This window comes from Ranitomeya variabilis, chromosome 7, assembly GCF_051348905.1.
Source record: "Ranitomeya variabilis isolate aRanVar5 chromosome 7, aRanVar5.hap1, whole genome shotgun sequence".
In the NCBI taxonomy this organism is placed as follows: domain Eukaryota; kingdom Metazoa; phylum Chordata; class Amphibia; order Anura; family Dendrobatidae; genus Ranitomeya; species Ranitomeya variabilis.
Window position 1 is genome coordinate 187,651,012 of NC_135238.1, and position 23,759 is coordinate 187,674,770.

Genomic DNA, 23,759 nt, shown 5'->3' on the forward strand with positions numbered 1-23,759 from the left:
TGACAACACAATCTTGTCTAATCAGTGTTTGAAGTTTTTCACAATTTTTGTTTGTCCACTCGCTATTGTGACTTTAGTTACTTCTCACGGTAAGAATGTGAGGCAGAAAAGTCAGAGATTGCGGGGTCAATACCAAGAGAGCACGTACATAACCAAGGGAAAAGACAAAGTTGTAAAGGTACCGTCACATTAAGCGACGCTGCAGCGATATCGACAACGATGCCGATCGCTGCAGCGTCGCTGGGGAGCTGTCACACAGACAGCTCTCCAGCGACCAACGATGCCGAAGTCCCCAGGTAACCAGGGTAAACATCGGGTTACTAAGCGCAGGGCCGCGCTTAGTAACCCGATGTTTACCCTGGTTACCAGTGTAAATGTAAAAAAAACCCCAAACACTACATACTTACATTGCCGTGTCTGTCGCGTCCCTCGCCTTCAGCTTCCCTGCACTGTGTAAGCGCCGGCCCTAAAGCACAGCGGTGACGTCACCGCTGTGCTTTGCCTTACGGCCGGCACTGACACATTCACTGCAGGAAGCTCTGAGCAGCAGCGCGGACGCCGGGGGACGTGACAGACATCAGAGGGTGAGTATGTAGTGGTTTTTTTTACTTTTACAATGGTAACCAGGGTAAATATCGGGTTACTAAGTGCGGTCCTGCACTTAGTAACCCGATATTTACCCTGGTTACCATTGTAAAACATTGCTGGCATCGTTGCTTTTGCTGGCAAACACGACGATACACGCCGATCTGACGACCAAATAAAGTTCTGGACTTTCAGCAACGACCAGCGATATCACAGCAGGATCCTGATCGCTGCTGCGTGTCAAACACAACAATATCGCTATCTAGGATGCTGCAACGTCACGGATCGCTATCGTTGTTAAGTCGCTCAGTGTGAAGGTACCTTAAGTCAGGTCACAGTCCAGGGTCAATAACAAGAAATAGCGGATCAACGCAAAAGGAGGAGACAAAGGGATTTTCTGAACACAGTTCAAATGGTTAGGCCGGGGTCACATTTGTGAATGCAGCGCGAGTCTCTTGCATCAATACCCGGCACTCGGGACCAGAGTGTGCGGCTGCATGTATATCTATACAGCTGAACTCTCCGCTCCTGAGTGCCGGCCACAGTACCGGGTATTGATGCAAGTTTCTCTCATTGCACTTTCAAGTGTGACACTGGCCTTAGGCAACAAAATCAGGCTAACACTCACCAGGAAGCACAAACTACAGGGATCAGGGGCAGACAGATCAGGTAAATAGGCTGGGACAATCTCCAGAACACTGAACACCTGGAGAAAGTCCCGCACCTCCTAATCACAGATTGGACAGCTGACCTGTCAATCAATACACTGACACTCCAGCAATAATAATAATCTTTATTTTTATATAGCGCTAACATATTCCGCAGCGCTTTACAGTTTTGACACAGTATCCATCGGACAGCATAGAAATCACTCACTGAGTGGAGGAATTGTGACAGATTTTTGAGGATTGATCACAGATTTTCAATCTTTGCAGTTTCCTGGCCATTGGCGCAAAATTTCAATGTTTTGTTCCCCGAGTCTCTCAGTTAACACATTTCTCTTTGTGAAATGCTAGGAAAAGCATTGTTCATCACCTAAATTCCACCTGGATCATTGGGAGAACTTGCTCTAGGAGGATGTCTACCATTCATTATTCATAGCAGTGTTCTAAGGTGAAACTCCTGTTCGCTCGCCTTTTCTTCCCCAATCATTCTTCTAGATGTCCCAAACAGTCTGAAGGGGGCTTCATCAGATTAAATAACTTTACCCCAGTCTACTGCAGTCCAACCCCTGTACTTCCTGCAAAGTTACTTTCTCTGATGAAGGCCTTTTTGGATTATTTAAGACATCTACAAGAATGATTGTCCTGTAAAAGTAAAAAAGTGCAACATTTTGAATGAAGCCGAATTGAAAAAGTGATTTTTAACCCCAAATAAAAAAAAACAACAACATTGACCCCAGCGGTGAACAACCCCATGAAATTATTTTTTATCAAGTTATCAAGGTGATGAGTTGTTTGTCAAGTTAGACTTGGATAAATCTGTAGTCTGATGCTGATTGAAGAATAATTTTAGCAGGTAGAGAGACTTTTCTGCACAGTGAGTCAAAGACCTCCATACCCAAAAGATAGGATCAGTAATGTCATTGTTGTCACAAATTTGGGGCTATTCAGGTGATAGAGTGTCCGTGTGAAAAACAAATTAAAGAATTAGCTATTTTCTTCCAAGACTCCATTTGTCTCCTATTTAAGTCTATGGGTGTGTAAAAAAATTGGATCCTATACAGAACATCCGTATTTCACCTGACTTTTTTAACCTAGGAAACGGTATTTGATCATATACATTTTTGAATGTAAATGTCCGAAAAAAGATCGCACACGGATGTAAAAATGGGACACAAGGAAAATCATCTGAGGTTTCTGGATGAAAACCGAACGATTATACATACACTTGTGTCACCCCTGCCTAAGTCTTATTGCTCCCAGGACAATATTTTGTATTTTTACTATTCTTTCTCTTCATTTCTGATTTTCATAAACTCTTGTCCAAGTTTACTTAGATCCTGTATCTCATTTTGCCTGTGGCGTACCTCTGGACAACAAGCTACCACAGTGCGCAGAATTGTTTTTCATTGTAAGGTAAGGCCACCATAAGATTTGCAAAGATGATAACTTACAGTCAGGACATTATCAAAATCCCCCTTTGTTGTTCGTAATGTTAATAAACGAACTCATCTCAAGGGAAATGCTTCCAATATTGCATTCAACTAGTAATGTTGGATTAGGCAGTCATCTGGGACACAAATTGTGGAAGTATACAAGTACAGGATTATCGAGTTAGCTCATACCTTCATATCCTATAATTGATGCATAATTTGTTTTAGTTTACTTACACAGCCGATTAATTATCACAGCACTTTACAGACATCATCACTGTCCCCATTGGGGCTCACAATCTATATTCCCTATCAGGATGTCTTTGGAGTGTGGGAGGAAACCGGAGGAAACTCGGGGAAAACATATAAACAAATATAATTGCAAATATTCCATTTGTGCTTTCTCTGCCATCTGTGCACCCCATGACATGGAAGTGATAGATTATTCTCGGTCATAATGCTCTGAAGTCAGTGGCGTAAGTGCAGATCCAGTAACTCGGTTTATCTCCATTAGAACTTCACTTTCCTTCTCAAACATCTGTTAAAGTGAACAAATGATATGAAAACAATTAGCATTTATTAACATAGATTAATCCTAAATATCTGAATCCTTGGGTCAACTTTTATATTAGTGTTCCTTTATAAAAACAAACAAACCATAATATACAGGTCACAGAGACTACAGGTATCCCCAATGGCCAGAAGACCTTGCTACTACAGTTCAACAATAAAAGCAGCATTGTAACGGCCACGTATTTGTGGATCAGCAGCAAACATTTTCTTTAGTGGACAGGATGGAATGGAAAATATTTAGCATAATAGGCCACCTCCTGATATGAAAACCTGCTGCATGACCTCAAATCCTGAGTAGAAATATCAAATACTACTAGCACATCTTCTGTCTGCCAGGGCGCACCGCTTCCCTGCCTTCAGCCTTCCTGCTTGCCTCGTGTAATGGTGTGCTCATGAAGACTGACAGTTCACACCACTGGCATGTTTGCATCACTGGCCTGAACGTTGCTCTCTCCCGTGCTGTTAGTACAGACAGGTTTGTCTTTGCAGCATGGTATGGCAGGGACACCAAAGCTGCCCAGATCCAGCAATCCTGCCAACTTCAGAGTGGTGCTAGCAAGTTGTATAACTAAATATTCACCCGTTCTTGATATCGGAGAATAAGACGTACATTGCAAAGTTTCTTGTTTTTACAAGCACTTTGCCGTTTTGACCATTATCAAACATGAGACGTCTTTAAAGGTCCATTCTCTTTATTAATGGGTAAAGTTGTAAAAATGAGCAAAATTGCAAAGAGGATTTTTCATTTTTTTGTTTACTGCTTGTTGCCTTGTTTACTGACCATCAATGCAATCTAGCAACGGTGGCCGAGCATGTGCAGTGGTTACAACCTCTTTCTAATAGCTCCGGGTCCCAGAAGTTTCAGTGTAACTACGGTCTTCAAATGGTACGGAGGCAAAGCTGCTTCTGCTTGCAGCATTGGAGCACACAGTTTGGGCCAATTACAGGACTATACCACTAGTCTGTACTGTCAATCATGCAGGAGCACACTGCCCCTATCAAGCACGAAGCCAGGGGCCAAGGGAGCGTGCGCTCCCCCAAAATGCACATGCAGGGCCGGACTGGCCATCGGGCAGTTCTGGCAAATGCCAGAAGGGCCGGTGGCAGTAGTGGGCCGCTCGAGTGTGCCGCTGTCGGCACACTCTCCCCACTGTCGGCGCACTCCCGGCCCCGCATTCAACTATACCTACGTCATAGACGCCGGTACAGTTGAATGCAATGATGGAGGAGAGAGCGTCTGCTGACGCCCCCTCTCCCATCATTCCCCGCTCTGCCTGCCGCTGACACTGCGGGTGCGCGATGACGTCATATCATAGCGCACCTGCTGTGTGTCCGGGCGGGCAGACTGCGACTGCTGAGACCAGAGCCAGAGCAGCGCGGGGCAGGAGGAAAGGTGAGTAGAGTGTTTTTTTTTTTTTTTTTTTTAATCAATGAGTGATGACTGGATTGTGGAGCTATTGGGGGGGGCTGTGCTGCATTACATTCTATGGGCCTCTGCTGCATTATATTCTATGGGGCTGGCTGCATTCCATTCTATGGGCCTCTGCTGCATTATATTCTATGGGGCTGGCTGCATTCCATTCTATGGGCCTCTGCTGCATTATATTCTATGGGGCTGGCTGCATTCTATTCTATGGGCCTCTGCTGCATTATATTCTATGGGGCTGGCTGCATTCCATTCTATGGGCCTCTGCTGCATTATATTCTATGGGGCTGGCTGCATTCCATTCTATGGGCCTCTGCTGCATTATATTCTATGGGGCTGGCTGCATTCCATTCTATGGGCCTCTGCTGCATTATATTCTATGGGGCTGGCTGCATTCAATTCTATGGGCCTCTGCTGCATTATATTCTATGGGGCTGTGCTGCATTCCATTCTATGGGCCTCTGCTGCATTATATTCTATGGGGCTGGCTGCATTCCATTCTATGGGCCTCTGCTGCATTATATTCTATGGGGCTGGCTGCATTCCATTCTATGGGCCTCTGCTGCATTATATTCTATGGGCCTGTGCTGCATTATATTCTATGGGCCTGTGCTGCATTATATTCTATGGGCCTCTGCTGCATTATATTCTATGGGGCTGGCTGCATTCCATTCTATGGGCCTGTGCTGCATTATATTCTATGCGCCTGTGCTGCATTATATTCTATGGGCCTGTGCTGCATTTTATTCTATGGGCCTCTGCTGCATTATATTCTATGGGCCTGTGCTGCATTATATTCTATGGGGCTGTGCTGCATTATATTCTATGGGCCTGTGCTGCATTATATTCTATGGGCCTGTGCTGCATTATATTCTATGGGGCTGTGCTGCATTATATTCTATGGGCCTGTGCTGCATTCCATTCTATGGGCATGTGCTGCATTATATTCTTTGGGCCTGTGCTGCATTCCATTCTATGGGCCTGTGCTGCATTCCATTCTATGGGGCTGTGCTGCATTCCATTCTATGGGCCTGTGCTGCATTATATTCTATGGGCCTGTGCTGCATTGTATTCTATGGGCCTGTGCTGCATTCCATTCTATGGGCCTGTGCTGCATTCCATTCTATGGGCCTGTGCTGCATTATATTCTATGGGGCTGTGCTGCATTATATTCTATGGGGCTGTGCTGCATTATATTCTATGGGCCTGTGCTGCATTCCATTCTATGGGCCTGTGCTGCATTATATTCTATGGGCCTGTGCTGCATTATATTCTATGGGGCTGTGCTGCATTCCATTCTATGGGCCTGTGCTGCATTATATTCTATGGGCCTGTCCTGCATTATATTCTATGGGCCTGTGCTGCATTATATTCTATGGGCCTGTGCTGCATTATTTTCTATGGGCCTGTGCTGCATTATATTCTATGGGCCTGTGCTGCATTCCATTCTATGGACCTGTGCTGCATTCCATTCTATGGGGGCTGTGCTGCATTACATTCTATGGGGGCTGGCTGTATTACATTCTATGGGGGCTGGCTGCATTACATTCTATGGGGGCTGTGCTGCATTACATTCTATGGGGGCTGTGCTGCATTACATTCTATGGGGGCTGTGCTGCATTACATTCTATGGGGGCTGTGCTGCATTACATTTTATGGGGGCTGTGCTGCATTACATTCTATGGGGGCTGTGCAGCATTACATTCTATGGGGCTCTGCTGTATTACATTCTATGGGGGCTGAGCTGTAATGCTGGATACAGCTGTAATTATATGTTATATAGTCGTGTTACACTCCCCTCACTTCTTGTAGCCTACAAGTGTACAAAGATATTATACAGTCACCATGTGACAAGTGGGCCTGTGTGACTTCAAATGCCAGGGCTGAATTTTAGTCCCAGTCCGGCCCTGTGCACATGAAACAACACCTTATGTCTGGAGCTACTGGAGATCTGTAAAGAGATCAAACCAGTGGTTTTCCGTTAAAGAAGAACTGTCACTAGATTCATACTGCTTGAACTACAAGCAGTATGAATCAGATGCTGGCTGCACATGTAACTTTAACTGTGAAATGCTGGGACATTTTAGTGAAAACACAGATTTAAAAGCTGGCCGGGGAGGATAGAGAGAAAGCTAGCTCATCAGGTGCTGTTCCTGTTCTGCTCTTGTTGATTTTCAGGTCTCTCCATGTATGTGCATTATGAACAGACCTGGCAGTAGATGACTCACGTCTCTACAGCCTTTTAAACTATGTTTTCTCTGAAACGGAGGAGCATCTCAAACTAAAAACAAACCTGGCTGTAATTGCACAGAAGAGTCTAATTTATGCTGATTGTAGCAGATTTCCTATAATAAAATAATACTGCAAATATAAGCCATTACTATATACTCATGTAAAGCTAAAAGCCTTGTAATATCAGCACAATCTTAATTTAAAAAGAAAAATCCCACAAAACTAACCTTTCTCCAGTCTTCTGGGCTATGATGAGTATAACCTAGTAGGTGACATAAGCCATGCACTGCCGTCACCTGGGAGAAACGTAATTTATATTTGAGTTTCCGTCAGTAGAAACACATTATAAATATTCACTGGAAGGAACAAGACCATAAAATGTGACCAGCCAGACTTAGGGCAGATTCACTTACTACACGCAGGGCCGGCGTTGGGGGCAGGCAGACCAGGCAGCTGCCTGGGGCCCCCGCTCCCCCAGGGGCCCCCAGCTAGCGGCAAGTCACGCAGCCGACTCCCCCGCCGCATTGAACTATACCAGCGTCTGCCGATACAGTTCAAAGCAATGATGGAGGAGAGCGCGCCACCTGACGCTCCCTCTCCCACACCTCTGACACAGCGGGTGCGCATCATCGCGCACTCGCTGTGTGTCAGGCAGTGCGGCGGCCGCCGCCGACACAGGAGCAGGGAGGGAGCAGCGCGGGCTCGGGGAGAGGTGAGGAGCTTGTTTTTTTTTGTTTTTTTTTAACTAGACTATGCGGCCATTCTCGGGAGGAGAGAGGCGGGGAGGGAAGGAGGGATGTGGACAGTGCTGTATACTCCTGTGGGCTGTGCTGTATACTCCTGTGGGCTGTGCTGTATACTACTGCGGGCTGTGCTGTATACTCCTGCGGGCTCTGCTGTATACTCCTGCGGGCTCTGCTGTATACTCCTGCGGGCTCTGCTGTATACTCCTGCGGGCAGTGCTGTATACTCCTGCGGGCAGTGCTGTATACTCCTGCGGGCAGTGCTGTATACTCCTGCGGGCAGTGCTGTAAACTACTGCGGGCTGTGCTGTATACTACTGCGGGCTGTGCTGTATACTACTGCGGGCTGTGCTGTATACTACTGCGGGCTGTGCTGTATACTACTGCGGGCTGTGCTGTATACTACTGCGGGCTGTGCTGTATACTACTGTGGGCTGTGCTGTATACTCCTGTGGGCTGTGCTGTATACTCCTGTGGGCTGTGCTGTATACTACTGTGGGCTGTGCTGTATACTACTGTGGGCAGTGCTGTATACTACTGTGTGGGCAGTGCTTTATACTACTGTGTGGGCTGTTATATACTACTATGTGGGCTGTGCTATATACTATGAGGGTATATTATATTCTATGGGGGAGGCTGTATTATATTTATATTCTTTGAGGGGTGATGGCATCATACTCTATGAGGGGGCTACATTATACTATATGGGGGGGCTGCATTATATTCTATGGGGAGGTTACATTATACTCTGTGGGGGGTTACATTATACTCTGTGAGGGCTGCATTACCGTATTTTTCAGACTATAAGACGCACCGGACGATAAGGCGCACCCCAAATTTGGGGTGAAAATTGCAGAAAAAATATTTTTTATAAGATGGGGGTCCATCTTATTGTCCGAATTTACAGAATCTTACCTGAGGGCTGGTGGTGGCAGAGCAGGATCACAGGAGGCATGGTGTCGGCAGAGGTGGGGTGATGCGGTACGGCGTGCACCTGAGCAGGGTACCTTCCTGCTTAGGTGGGCGACGCCACGGCATGGTGTCCATGGGAGGGTGGCAGCAGTGGTTACCGACAGATGCTGGGATGAGGAGGCACAGTGAGAGGTATGGCGTGAGAGGGGTCCCTTTCCCCGGTGAGGTGATGCAGCATCCCGGTAATGCAGCAGAGCCGGATGAATCCTGTTGTTATCGGTGGGCGCAGCCATCTTCCTGAGGCCGCGCGTGCGCAGATGGAGGGCTCTGCTGCCTGGGGCTTCAGGAAAATGGCCGCGGGATGCCGCGCGTGCGCAGATGGGGATCGCGGCGGCCATTTTCCTGAAGCCGAGTTCGCATCTCGGCTTCAGGAAAATGGCCGCCACGATCCCCATCTGCGCACGCGTGGCATCCCGTGGCCATTTTCCTGAAGCCCCGGGCAGCAGAGACCTCCATCTGCGCACGCGCGGCCTCAGGAGGATGGCCGCGCGCACCGATAACAACAGGATTCACCCGGCTCTGCTGCATTACCGGGCTGCTGCATCACCTCATCGGGGAAACGGACCCCGCTCACTGCGCCTCCTCATCTCCACACCTCTGCCGCCACACCTCTGCCGCCGCACCTCTGCCACCGCACCTCTGCCGCCACGGTAAGCCTGCATTGCGACTATTAAACGCACCCCCCATTTTCCCCCCTTTTTTTGGGGGGGGAAAAGTGCATCTTATAGTCCGAAAAATACGGTATACTCTGTGGGGTGGCTGCATTATACTATATGTGGGTTGAATTATACTGTATCGAAGACTATGGGGAATACATTATACTATATGAAGAACTATGGGGTGCATTATACTATGGGAAGTGAATTGTACTACATGGATGACTATGGCGGTGCATTATACTATATGGAGCACTGCGAGGAGTGTATTATGCTATATGGAGGACTGAGGAGTATATTTTAATATATGGAGGACTATGAGGAGTGTATTATACTATATGGAGGACTATGGGAAGTGTATAATACTATATGGAGGACTATGAGGAGTGTATTATACTATGTGGAGGACTATGGGGCACATTATATTATATGGAGGACTATGGGGTGTCCATTTTACAATATGGAGGACTATGGTACACATTAAAATATATGGAGGACTATGGGGTGTATTATACTAAACAAGCAAAATGCTGCATATTTATTGGGTGATTGGATTGTTTATGCCGGAATAAAAATCATTGTTCTCATCAGCACATCGCCGATGTTAACTGTAGATGTGCTGCTGATAACATAATACTGTATGGTGATCTGTTAGTGATCTACTAGTGATGGTTCTGTCCCCTTCATTCTTTCTCAGATGGTGGAAAGAGGCGGGGAAACAAGCGTCCAACGACTTCAGTATTGTCGATCACACTCGTTTAGCGGCCTGAGATCAGCGCATGTAAATACAACCGAAATGCTTCTGTATGATGCGCAATACTCGTATGTTAGCATTTGGGGCCCCATTTTAAACTTTGCCTAGGGCCCCACTTTGCATAAAACCGGCCCTGACTACACGTACTCGCTTGTGGAGCAGATACTAGCGAGGGTAGTTATGTTTCACCAGTAGATCTACCCCTGAATGTTAGGTGCTACTCTCAGTGAGGACACAACTCTTTACACATTCCTGAAGCATCAGTACAAGTAATAAATCCTTTGCTTCTCTACTTTTTTTTTATTTTTACCAAATCTTCTACAAGTCCTTATCCAACTCAGCTCAGATCCATTTTACTATGTCGTACCTCGCAACAACCAACCTTTGAGCTACAAATAATTTGCCATGGGTTTACCATGACAGATAAGAGCCAGAAGATCGCAGTGTCTGATTTCTCCTACTCCTGCACTGTTTAGAAGCACTTCACCTTCATATTAAGCGGTACAAGTTTCTTTTAGCAGTGTAGAATCTGCTCAGTTGAGAGTTCTTAGAAGCTTTCCTGCATTAAGGCTCTCAGCGGTTCACTGGTAGCCACACCCCTCTCCAATATATTCTGGGCCCCGTCAAGCACTCATTGCCAGAGCTAGCTTATGCTGCATGGTTACGAGATGGTGGTTTCTTGTGGTTTAGTGGATTTATCGGACACTGTTGCTAGGTTTTGGTTGTGTGATAATTCCATTCCTTCCCTTACTTTGTTTTTTTTCCCCATTCTCAACTCCCCGGTGTTTACCTCTGTTGTTTGTGTGAGTATATTTGTATGACTGGGAATGTTCCTTTATCCCTGTTTTTATTACCTACCTTGTTAGTTTGGTTGGTGTATTACGGAACACTACTACTCTCCTCTTCCCTGGGTGGGGAAAGGGTACAGACTGAGCTAGGATTCAGGAGCTAAAGCAAAGTATGTGGTGCCGGCTTCTTCACCATAAGAAGTAATTCGGTGCATAAGGCAAGATAAGGCGCCCCTGGCGTTAGGGACAGGAAAGGAGCCCCTGGTCCCGGGACACCCGACAACAGAGTCGTGACAAAATTGTTGTTGATAGCATGATAACACCATTTGATTTCCATTCTCCAAAACTTACAGTCAAGACATTGTTAAAATCCTCCTGCTTTTCTTCACACTGGTGATATATAAACTCTACTCCAAGGTAAATGTCTCCTAAATTGTATTCATCTGGGAATGCTGGATCAGGCAATAATCCGGGACACAAATTCTGGAAGTATACATGGATTACACAGTCAGATGCAGCTAACACATATTGTATATAAGTGCAATTACTTAAAGAGTTGCTATCACCTGAGCAAAAGTTGCTTGTATGCAGTTTTTTTTTAAATCTGCCATATGATTCTAAATATATGGGCCTTTTTATCTAATATTAATTTTGATGGTGTTTACAAGGGTGCGTGGCTCACAAGAGAGGATCCTCAGGGGCGTGTCTTTAGGCTCCTCTGAATTATTACTCTGAGCCACACCCCCTTATAAAGACTATAAAAATTAGCACTGAATAAAGAAGCCTATATCTCTGGAACGGTATAGCAACTAAAAAAAAGCAAAAAAACTGAGTGCTCAGGGGAGTGATAGGAATAAAACCAGAGCCAAAAGTGGTTACTTTTTATACCTGGTGACAGGTTCCCTTTAAAGACAACCTGCTCTGCTATTTGGTGTACCTCATGAAATGGAAATGATAACACGTCTGTAGCTTTGTCTTGTCGTCTATAACGTTTGTTCAGTTGTCGGATCTTGGTATCATTTATACATATTACCCCAACATCAAACCTCTTCACACCGAGACAGCTTCTGGTAATTTCTAGATTCTTGCGTAAATGGGCTCTGCGAAGAGGGATCACATGCTGCAGGTTCCGTATAAGAAGAGACATTACCCTGTTGGGACAAATAATACATAGAGACTTGGGGTACAGGTGTTGTCTGCTTTGGACGATGTCTGCATGTTAGAAGGGCTCTTGGACAATAAGATGACGACAAAGTTTTCCATCTCCAGGACCGTCCACTGTATTCAGAGGGATAACCAGACAGCAAATGATTTATTTCCCTACAGCTCTACCACAAGCAAAATTACAGGGGTTCTGAGACAAAACAACCGATGACCTGCTGTATCTGTAGGATAGGGCATCATCATGAGATCGGGGGTGGTCCAACACTTGGCACCTGAGACAATCAGCTGAAATCAGCCCCAACGGTTACCAGATACCAGCAATGTGCAAGGTGAAGCACAGCAGCCCCGTACCATGCTAGTGAGTATGACACGCCGCTGGCATTTTCATGAAGGATCTTCGGCTTCATAAAGTATGCGGATATGGTGGCCTTTATAATTTGCTGTGTGCTCACGATAAGTTTTGGGTGACTTTTTGGATGTTGGATATTGTCCTGTGTCCCAAGACTCCAGAGTCACTCAGACAGAGAGGCGGTGTCGAGGGCGGGCAAAGTAACAAGAAACAGGTCAGTGATGACCCGTGCTGCAGACTCACACAGTGCAGTGTGTGCGTGCGTCCCTGTCTTCTCCTCTCTGACTCACACACACAGTCAGTCAGCTCAGCTGTTTCCTTGGACTGTGCTGGCAGAAGTCAGTGAGATGAGGTCGGCACTCGCACCACGCTGCGCACGGGCTGCAGCCTGCTCTTATCAAGAGCACAGACTCGGCGCCGTCGGCAGCAGTGCGAAAGATGATCATTTCATCAAGTGAAGGAGCGAGCAGCTGCCGCGCAGCACTTCAATCACATCACATTCTTCCTCTTTGGTACAGCCTGCTGTGCGCCGGGCCCCGGCTATAGAATAAATAAACTATGCTAAATAAACGTGCAAAGCATGCAGGGCAGGGACAAATCACAAATGAAGGAGGATGGGGGCGGGGCCCACCGGAGGATTCTCCGGTGTCCCGGTGCCCCAGTCCGAACCTGATCACACACACTAGAATTAGGCGTGGATCGTGCCTGACTCTGCCTAGACGACTCTTCACAGCCTGAGAGGTAACTACCCCTAAAGAGAAATATAGCCTCACCTTGCCTCAGAGAAATTCCCCAAAGGAAAAGGGCAGCCCCCCACATATATTGACTGTGTTAAGAGCAAGGCACAAACACAGGAATGAGACAGGTTTCAGCAAAGGAGGCCAGACTTACTAAATAGACAGAAGATAGATAAAGGGATCTTTGCGGTCAGCACAAAAACTACAAAAAGCCACGCAGAGTGAGGAAAAAAAAACCCGCACCGACTCACGGTGCGGTAGGTGCCACTCTGCAACCCAGAGCTTCCAGCTAGCGAGACAATATCATGATAGCCAGCTGGACAGAAACTTAGCAGGTACTCAGAAATATATTCAGCACACAAATGAACAACAAATGAGCTTAGCAGGGACTTAGCTTCTGTTGAAGTAGACAGGTCATCAGGAGATCCAAGTGAGATCTGAACCAGTACTGATACATTGACAGCTGGCATCAAGTAACGATCTGAGCAGAGTTAAATAGAGGAACCAGCCCAGTCCTAAACGATGCAGCTGAGGAAGCCACTTCAAGACCAGCAGCTCCACTTTCAGCCACCAGAGGGAACCCACGGACAGAACTCACAGAAATACCATTCCTGACCAAAGGAGGGAGTTCAAGAACAGAGTTCACAACAGTACCCCCCCCCTTGAGGAGGGGTCACCGAACCCTCACCAGAACCCCCCGGCCGATCAGGACGAGCCAAATGAAAGGCACGAACCAAATCGGCAGCATGGACATCGGAGGCAAGAACCCAGGAATTATCCTCCTGACCATAGCCCTTCCATTTGACCAGATACTGAAGTTTCCGTCTCGAGATACGAGAATCTAAAATCTTCTCCACCACATACTCCAATTCTCCCTCGACCAACACCGGAGCAGGAGGGTCAACGGAAGGGACCATAGGCGCCATATATTTCTGCAACAACGACCTATGGAACACATTATGGATGGCAAAAGAAGCTGGAAGGTCCAAACGAAATGACACAGGATTGAGGATTTCAGAAATCTTATAAGGCCCAATAAAACGAGGCTTAAACTTAGGAGAAGAAACCTTCATAGGAACATAACGAGATGACAACAAACCAGAACCCCAACACGAAGTCGAGGACCAACACGGCGACGGCGGTTAGCGAAACGTTGAGCCTTCTCCTGTGACAATGTCAAATTGTCCACTACATGAGTCCAAATTTGCTGCAACCTGTCCACCACAGAATCCACACCAGGACAGTCCGAAGGCTCAACCTGCCCTGAAGAGAAACGAGGATGGAAACCAGAATTACAATAAAAAGGTGAAACCAAAGTAGCCGAACTGGCCCGATTATTAAGGGCGAACTCAGCCAATGGCAAGAAGGTCACCCAATCATCCTGATCAGCAGAAACAAAGCATCTCAGATAGGTCTCCAAAGTCTGATTGGTTCGTTCAGTTTGGCCATTTGTCTGAGGATGGAAAGCCGAAGAAAAATACAAATCAATGCCCATCTTAGCACAAAAGGACCGCCAAAACCTTGAAACAAACTGGGAACCTCTGTCCAACACAATGTTCTCCGGAATGCCATGCAAACGAACCACATGCTGGAAGAACAACGGAACCAAATCAGAGGATGAAGGCAACTTAGGCAAGGGTACCAAATGGACCATCTTAGAGAAGCGATCACAAACTACCCAGATGACCGACATCCTTTGAGAGACAGGGAGATCTGAAATAAAATCCATAGAAACATGCGTCCAGGGCCTCTTCGGGACCGGCAAGGGCAAAAGTAACCCACTGGCACGAGAACAGCAGGGCTTCGCCCAAGCACAAGTCCCACAGGACTGCACAAAAGAACGCACATCCCGCGACAAGGAAGGCCACCAAAAGGACCTAGCCACCAAATCTCTGGTACCAAAAATTCCAGGATGACCAGCCAACACCGAACAATGAACCTCCGAGATAACCCTACTAGTCCATCTATCAGGGACAAACAGTCTCTCCGCAGGACAGCAGTCAGGTCTATCTGCCTGAAACTCCTGTAGAACCCGCCGCAAATCAGGGGAGATGGCAGACAAAATTACCCCCTCTTTGAGAATACCAGCCGGCTCAGAAACTCCCGGAGAATCAGGCACAAAACTCCTTGAAAGGGCATCAGCCTTCACATTCTTAGAACCCGGAAGGTATGAAACCACGAAATCGAAACGGGAGAAAAACAGCGACCATCGAGCCTGTCTAGGGTTCAACCGCTTGGCAGACTCGAGATAAGTCAGATTCTTGTGATCCGTCAAGACCACCACGCGATGCTTGGCGCCCTCAAGCCAATGTCGCCACTCCTCGAATGCCCACTTCATGGCCAACAACTCCCGATTGCCCACATCATAATTACGCTCAGCAGGTGAAAACTTTCTAGCAAAGAAAGCACATAGCTTCATCACAGAACCATCAGAACTCCTCTGAGACAAAACAGCCCCTGCTCCAATCTCAGAAGCATCAACCTCGACCTGAAAAGGGAGTGAAACATCTGGCTTACACAACACAGGGGCCGAAGAAAAACGATGTTTCAGCTCCTGAAACGCCTCAACGGCCGCAGAGGACCAATTTACCACATCCGCACCTTTCTTGGTCAAATCAGTCAGTGGTTTGACAACACTAGAAAAATTAGCGATAAAGCGACGGTAAAAATTCGCAAAGCCCAGGAATTTCTGAAGGCTCTTTACAGATATAGGCTGAGTCCAATCATAAATGGCCTGGACTTTAACTGGATCCATCTCGATAGTAGAAGGGGAAAAAATGAAGCCCAAAAAGGAAACCTTCTGAACTCCGAAGAGACACTTAGACCCCTTCACAAACAAGGAATTAGCACGAAGGACTTGGAACACCATTCTGACCTGCTTCACATGAGACTCCCAATCATCCGAAAAGACCAAAATATCATCCAAATATACTATCATGAATCTATCCAGATACTTTCGGAAGATGTCATGCATAAAGGACTGGAATACAGATGGCGCATTAGAAAGCCCGAATGGCATCACCAGATACTCAAAATGGCCCTCGGGCGTATTAAACGCGGTTTTCCATTCATCGCCCCGCTTAATACGCACAAGATTATACGCTCCTCGAAGATCTATCTTGGTAAACCAACTAGCCCCCTTGATCTGAGCAAACAAATCAGACAATAGGGGCAAAGGGTACTGAAATTTGACCGTGATTTTATTAAGAAGGCGGTAATCTATACAAGGTCTCAGAGAACCATCCATCTTGTGTTATGATCCTAGTGGCAAGGATCGCAGGTCGGACTAGCTAAGTAACTGAACAGACTACTAGCTCTGGGGAAGTGGTAACTAGATTGACCGCAACCTGATCCTATCCGCAAACAACTATAGGCAGCCGTGGAACGTTACCTAAAAATCCTAGACGTCTCGTCACGGCCTGAGAAACTGACTATTCCTGGAGGGAAAGTAAGTCCTCACTTGCCTCAGTGGAAGACCCCAAAGAAATAGAATAGCCCCCCACAAATATTAACGGTGAGTTAAGGGGAAAGCACAAACGCAGAGATGAAATCAGATTTAGCAAATGAGGCCCGCTAATACTAGATAGCAGAAAATAGGAAGGAAACTGTGCGGTCAATAAAAAACCCTATTCAAAATATCCACGCAGAGATTGCTCGAGCCCCCGCACCAACTAACGGTGCGGGGAAAGCAACTCCGTACCCCAGAGCTTACCAGCAAAAAGAAATCACATGTTAGCAAGCTGGACTAGACTCATCATACACAGAAATCATATTGCAGGCAGATGAGCAAAAAATATTCACACAGAACTTAGCTTATCCTGAAGAGGCAGAAAACGAGATAATCAGGAGTAATCAGAATAGCACTGAATACATTGACAGCCGGCAACAAGTGGAAGTGAAGCAGAGCTAAATAGGAGCCTCCCTGGTGAATAACGAGGCAGCTGATCCAGCAGACCCGCAGGATAATAAACCAAACCACCAGGGGGAGCCAAAAAACCAAAGTCACACAATACCATCTGTGACCACAAGAGGGAGCCTGAAAACGGAGTTCACAACAGTACCCCCCCCTTGAGGAGGGGTCACCGAACCCTCATCAAAACCCCCAGGGCGATCAGGGTGAGCCACATGGAAGGCACGAACCAAATCGGCCGCATGAACATCAGAGGCGACAACCCAGGAATTATCCTCCTGACCATAGCCTTTCCACTTAACCAAATACTGAAGCCTCCATCTAGAAATTCGAGAATCCAAGATCTTCTCCACCACGCATTCCAATTCTCCCTCAACCAGCACAGGGGCAGGAGGCTCAACCGAAGGAACCACAGGCACCACATACCTCCGCAACAACGACCGATGGAACACATTATGAATAGCAAACGATGCCGGGAGGTCCAAACGAAATGACACAGGGTTAAGGACTTCCAAAATCTTATAAGGACCGATAAACCGAGGCTTAAACTTAGGAGAGGAGACCTTCATAGGAACAAAGCGAGAAGACAACCACACCAAATCCCCAACGCGAAGTCGGGGACCCACACAGCGACGGCGGTTGGCAAAGCGCTGAGCCTTCTCTTGTGACAGCTTCAAATTGTCCACCACATGATTCCAAATCTGATGCAACCTATCCACCACAACATCCACTCCAGGACAGTCAGAAGACTCCACCTGACCCGAGGAAAAACGAGGATGAAACCCTGAATTACAAAAAAAAGGCGAAACCAAAGTAGCAGAACTAGCCCGATTATTAAGGGCAAACTCGGCCAATAGCAAAAAAGTCACCCAGTCGTCCTGATCAGCAGAAACAAAACATCTTAAATAGGTTTCCAAAGTCTGATTAGTTTGGTTTGGCCATTCGTCTGAGGATGGAAGGCCGACGAAAAAGACAAATCAATGCCCATCTTAGCACAAAAGGTCCGCCAAAATCTAGACACAAACTGGGATCCTCTGTCGGAAACAATATTTTCAGGGATCCCGTGCAAACGAACCACATTTTGAAAAAACAGAGGAACCAACTCGGAGGAGGAAGGCAACTTAGGCAAGGGCACCAAATGGACCATTTTAGAAAAACGATCACACACCACCCAAATGACCGACATTCTCTGAGAGACAGGGAGATCTGAAATAAAATCCATGGAAATGTGCGTCCAAGGCCTCTTCGGGACAGGCAAAGGCAACAACAAGCCACTGGCACGAGAACAGCAAGGCTTAGCCCGAGCACAAATTCCACAAGACTGCACAAAGGAACGCACATCCCGCGACAAGGAAGGCCACCAGAAGGACCTAGCCACCAAATCTCTGGTACCAAAAATCCCAGGATGGCCTGCCAACAACGAAGAATGAACCTCGGAAATAACTCTGCTGGTCCATTTATCCGGGACAAACAGTCTCTCCGGTGGACAACGGTCAGGTCTATCCGCCTGAAACTCCTGCAGCACTCGTCGCAAATCTGGGGAGATGGCAGACAAAATCACCCCTTCTCTGAGGATACCAGCTGGCTCTGAATCACCAGGAGAGTCAGGCACAAAACTCCTAGAAAGAGCATCAGCCTTCACATTCTTCGAACCAGGCAGGTACGAGACCACGAAATCAAAACGAGAGAAAAACAACGACCAACGAGCCTGTCTAGGATTCAGCTGCTTGGCCGACTCGAGATAAATCAAATTCTTGTGATCAGTCAAGACCACCACACGATGCTTAGCTCCCTCGAGCCAATGTCGCCACTCCTCAAATGCCCACTTCATAGCCAACAACTCCCGATTACCAACATCATAATTCCGCTCGGCAGGCGAAAACTTTCTTGAAAAGAAAGCACATGGCTTCATCACAGAGCCATCAGAGCTTCTCTGCGACAAAACAGCCCCTGCTCCAATCTCAGAAGCATCAACCTCGACCTGGAAAGGAAGGGAGACGTCTGGCTGACATAAGACCGGAGCCGAAGAAAACCGGCGCTTCAGCTCCCGAAAGGCCTCCACAGCCGCAGGAGACCAATTAGTAACATCAGAACCCTTCTTGGTCAAATCCGTCAATGGCTTAACAACACCAGAAAAATTAGCGATGAAGCGACGGTAAAAATTAGCAAAACCCAAGAACTTCTGAAGACTCTTAACAGATGTAGGCTGAGTCCAGTCATGAATAGCCTGAACCTTGACTGGATCCATCTCAATAGCAGAAGGAGAAAAAATGAAACCCAAAAAAGAGACCTTCTGGACTCCAAAAAGACATTTTGAGCCCTTCACAAATAAAGCATTGGCACGCAGGACCTGAAACACCATCCTGACCTGCTTAACATGGGACTCCCAATCATCTGAAAAAAACAGAATATCATCCAGATACACAATCATAAATTTATCCAGATATTCGCGGAAGATGTCGTGCATAAAGGACTGAAAGACAGAAGGAGCGTTAGAAAGTCCAAAAGGCATCACCAAGTACTCAAAATGGCCTTCGGGCGTATTAAATGCAGTTTTCCATTCATCACCCTGCTTAATACGCACAAGGTTATACGCACCACGAAGATCTATCTTGGTGAACCAACTAGACCCCCTAATGCGAGCAAACAGATCAGATAACAATGGCAAAGGATACTGAAATTTGACCGTGATTTTGTTTAGAAGGCGATAATCAATACAAGGTCTCAAGGAACCATCCTTCTTAGCCACAAAAAAGAACCCCGCACCAAGAGGGGAGGAGGAGGGGCGAATAAGTCCTTTCTCCAAAGACTCCTTTATATAACTCCGCATAGCAGCATGCTCCGGCACTGACAAATTGAAAAGTCATCCCTTAGGAAACTTACTACCAGGAATCAAATTTATAGCACAATCACAATCCCTATGAGGAGGTAGAGAACTGAGTTTAGGCTCATCAAATACATCCTGGTAATCTGACAAAAACGCAGGGACCTCAGAAGGAGTGGATGAAGCAATTGACACCACAGGAGCGTCGCCATGAATTCCCTGACAACCCCAACTTGACACAGACATTGCTTTCCAATCCAGGACTGGATTATGAGTCTGCAACCATGGCAGGCCCAACACGACAACATCATGCAAATTATGCAATACAAGAAAGCGAATCACCTCCTGATGAACAGGAGTCATGCACATGGTCACTTGTGTCCAGTACTGAGGTTTATTCGTAGCCAATGGTGTAGCATCAATTCCCCTTAGTGGAATAGGGAATTTTAAAGGCTCCAAAACAAAACCACAGCGCCTGGCAAATGACAAATCCATCAGACTCAGGGCAGCACCTGAATCCACAAAAGCCATAACCGGGTAAGATGACAGGGAACAAATCAGGGTAACAGACAAAATGAACTTAGGCTGTAAAGTACCGATGGTGACAGATTTATCAATCTTTTTTGGGCGCTTAGAGCATGCTGAGATAACATGAGCTGAGTCACCACAGTAAAAGCACAACCCATTTTGCCGTCTATAATTTTGCCGTTCACTTCTGGTCAGAATTCTATCACATTGCATAGACTCAGGTGTCTGTTCAGAAGACACCGCCAAATGGTGCGCAGGTTTGCGCTCCCGCAAACGCCGATCAATCTGAATGGCCAGTCATTGACTCATTCAGACCTGCAGGCGTAGGGAACCCCACCATGACATTCTTAATGGCTTCAGAAAGACCTTTTCTGAAATTTGCAGCCAGGGCACACTCATTCCATTGAGTAAGCACCGACCATTTCCGAAATTTCTGGCAGTACACCTCTGCATCATCTTGCCCCTGAGAGAGGGCCAACAACGCTTTTTCAGCCTGGTTCTCAAGATTAGGTTCCTCATAGAGCAATCCAAGGGCCAGAAAAAACGCATCCACACTGAGCAATGCAGGATCCCCTGGAGCCAATGCGAAAGCCCAATCTTGAGGATCGCCACGCAAGAAAGAAATAATAATCTTAACTTGCTGAACAGAATCCCCAGAGGAACGAGGTTTTAAAGAAAGAAACAACTTGCAATTGTTCTTAAAATTCAGGAACCTAGATCTACCTCCAGAAAACAACTCCGGAATAGGTATTCTAGGCTCTGACATAGGACTGTGCACAACAAAATCCTGAATACTTTGTACCCTTGCAGCAAGATGATCTACACTGGAGGCCAAACTCTGGATATCCATGTCAGCAGCTGAACTCCAGAGCCACACCAAGATTAAAAGGAGGAGAAAAGCCAGACACACAGCAGCTAGACACACGGCAGCAAAAAAAAAAAATATCTCCAAGCTTCTTTTCTCCTGCTTCTGCCATGCAGTTAACACTTTATGGGCCGGCTGTACTGTTATGATCCTAGTGGCAAGGATTGCAGGTCGGACTAGCTAAGTAACTGAACAGACTACTAGCTCTGGGGAAGTGGTAACTAGATTGACCGCAACCTGATCCTATCCGCAAACAACTATAGGCAGCCGTGGAACGTTACCTAAAAATCCTAGACGTCTCGTCACGGCCTGAGAAACTGACTATTCCTGGAGGGAAAGTAAGTCCTCACTTGCCTCAGTGGAAGACCCCAAAGATATAGAATAGCCCCCCACAAATATTAACGGTGAGTTAAGGGGAAAGCACAAACGCAGAGATGAAATCAGATTTAGCAAATGAGGCCCGCTAATACTAGATAGCAGAAAATAGGAAGGAAACTGTGCGGTCAATAAAAAACCCTATTCAAAATATCCACGCAGAGATTGCTCGAGCCCCCGCACCAACTAACGGTGCGGGGAAAGCAACTCCGTACCCCAGAGCTTACCAGCAAAAAGAAATCACATGTTAGCAAGCTGGACTAGACTGATCATACACAGAAACCATATTGCAGGCAGATGAGCAAAAAATATTCACACAGAACTTAGCTTATCCTGAAGAGGCAGAAAACGAGATAATCAGGAGTAATCAGAATAGCACTGAATACATTGACAGCCGGCAACACGTGGAAGTGAAGCAGAGCTAAATAGGAGCCTCCCTGGTGAATAACGAGGCAGCTGATCCAGCAGACCCGCAGGATAATAAACCAAACCACCAGGGGGAGCCAAAAAACCAAAGTCACACAATACCATCTGTGACCACAAGAGGGAGCCTGAAAACGGAGTTCACAACACTCTTGGCCACAAAAAAGAACCCTGCTCCTAACGGTGATGACGACGGGCGAATATGCCCTTTCTCCAAGGACTCCTTTATATAGCTCCGCATAGCGGCGTGTTCTGGCACAGATAAATTGAAAAGTCGGCCTTTAGGGAACTGTTGTGAACTATAGTTCTTTGCTCCCTCTTGTGGTCATTAGCGGTATGGCACTTGGAGTGTCTTTCCCCAGGTTGGCACTCACCTGCTTCGTTTGGCTTGGGTGTGCCTATATAAACTTCCTGGATTCTCTGTATTGTGCCTGGATTCGTTGTTATCAGACCTTGTCTGTTTTCTCCTGTCTCCTGATTTTGCAAGATAAGCCTTGCTTTCTTATTTTTGTGCATTTGAATTTCCCTTATTTTGTTCCAGCTTTGTTTAAAATGTGATTCCTGATTTTTCTGGAAGCTCAAGGGGGGCTGTTATCCTCCCCCCACACCGTTAGTCGGTGCGGGGGTTCTTGGATATTCAGCGTGGATATTTTGTAGGGTTTTTTGCTGACCGTATAAGTCATCTTTCTATTTTCTGCTATTAGTCAGTGGGCCTCTCTTTGCTAAATCTAGTTCATTCTTACGTTTGTCATTTCTTCTTACCTCACCGTTATTATTTGTTGGGGGCTTGTATTATAACTTTGGGGTCCTTTCTCTTGAGGCAAGAGAGGTCTTATTTTCTCTGAAAGGGTTAGTTAGTTCTCCGGCTGGCGCGAGACGTCTAGAACCAACGTAGGTACGTTCCCCGGCTGCTGCTAGTTGTTTGTGCTAGGATCAGGTATACGGTCAGTCAAGTTACCACTTCCCTATGAGCTGTTTTTTTGTGTTTGCAGACTTAGCTGGTACTCCTGAGATCCTCTGCCATTAGGATCATAACAGGGAAATTACTACCAGGAATCAAATTAATAGCACAATCACAATCCCTATGAGGAGGCAGGGCACTGGACTTGGGCCCATCAAATACATCCTGGTAATCTGACAAAAACTCAGGTACTTCAGAAGGAGTGGAAGAAGAAATTGACAATGCTGGAACATCACCATGGGCCCCTTGACAACACCAACTGGACACAGACATTGATTTCCAGTCCAATACTGGATTATGGACCTGTAGCTGTTATGATTACCCCAATGGCAGGGGAATAAAAATAACAAAACAGACTAGCTCTCGGGTGATGGAAACTAAAGTTGACCGTGACCTGAACCTGACACAACACTGGAAGTAGCCAGGGGATGTTCCTACGATGCCCTAGACACCACGCGCCAGCCGGAGATCTAACTACCCCTATCAGAGGAATATACAGGCCTGCCTTACCTCCAGAGATGAACCCCAAAAGGAAATAGCAGCCCCCCACAGATATTGACGGTGAGTTAAGAGGAAAAGACATACGTAGGATGAACAGCAGATTTAGCACAGTGAGGTCCGCTTTCTAGATAGCAGAAGGATAGGAAAGAGTTACTTCACGGTCAACTTCAAAACACTACTCAAAAAACACCATCCTGAAATTACTTTAAACTCCAGTGACAACTCATGCCACTGGAGTGGCAATTTCAGTCCACAAGAGCTTCCAGCTAAAGAGAGTCACATTGCAGAAAGCTGGACA

At 46.5% G+C, this 23,759-nt stretch overlaps 1 protein-coding gene across 2 annotated transcripts; it reads right to left on the minus strand.

Moving 5' to 3' along the window:
* Positions 1-1,309: 1,309 nt before the first annotated feature.
* Positions 1,310-12,553, minus strand: LOC143784352 (endoribonuclease YbeY-like). 2 transcript variants are annotated; one of them, XM_077272545.1, is made up of 5 exons: positions 12,340-12,542; positions 11,762-11,975; positions 11,176-11,307; positions 7,139-7,207; positions 1,338-3,218 (listed from the first exon to the last, which is right to left on the minus strand). In XM_077272545.1, exons 1-5 carry the CDS (start codon positions 12,393-12,395, stop codon positions 3,123-3,125), a joined length of 567 nt encoding a protein of 188 aa, XP_077128660.1. In that variant the 5' UTR covers positions 12,396-12,542; the 3' UTR covers positions 1,338-3,122. The 2 variants fall into 2 exon arrangements, with proteins under 2 accessions (XP_077128661.1, XP_077128660.1); XM_077272546.1 differs by lacking the exon at positions 7,139-7,207 and having other exon boundaries at positions 1,310-3,218; positions 12,340-12,553.
* Positions 12,554-23,759: the final 11,206 nt, after the last annotated feature.

Bases quoted from the DNA above. Each gene is read 5' to 3' on its own strand.
- LOC143784352 (XM_077272545.1), bottom strand. From the start codon at position 12,395: ATGAAGCCGAAGATCCTTCATGAAAATGCCAGCGGCGTGTCATACTCA. The intron at 11,308-11,761 runs GTACACCAAATA...GTATACTTCCAG, and splicing joins TATCATTTCCATTTCATGAG to AATTTGTGTCCCGGATTATT. The intron at 3,219-7,138 runs GTTAGTTTTGTG...TCACTTTAACAG, and splicing joins GCCCAGAAGACTGGAGAAAG to ATGTTTGAGAAGGAAAGTGA.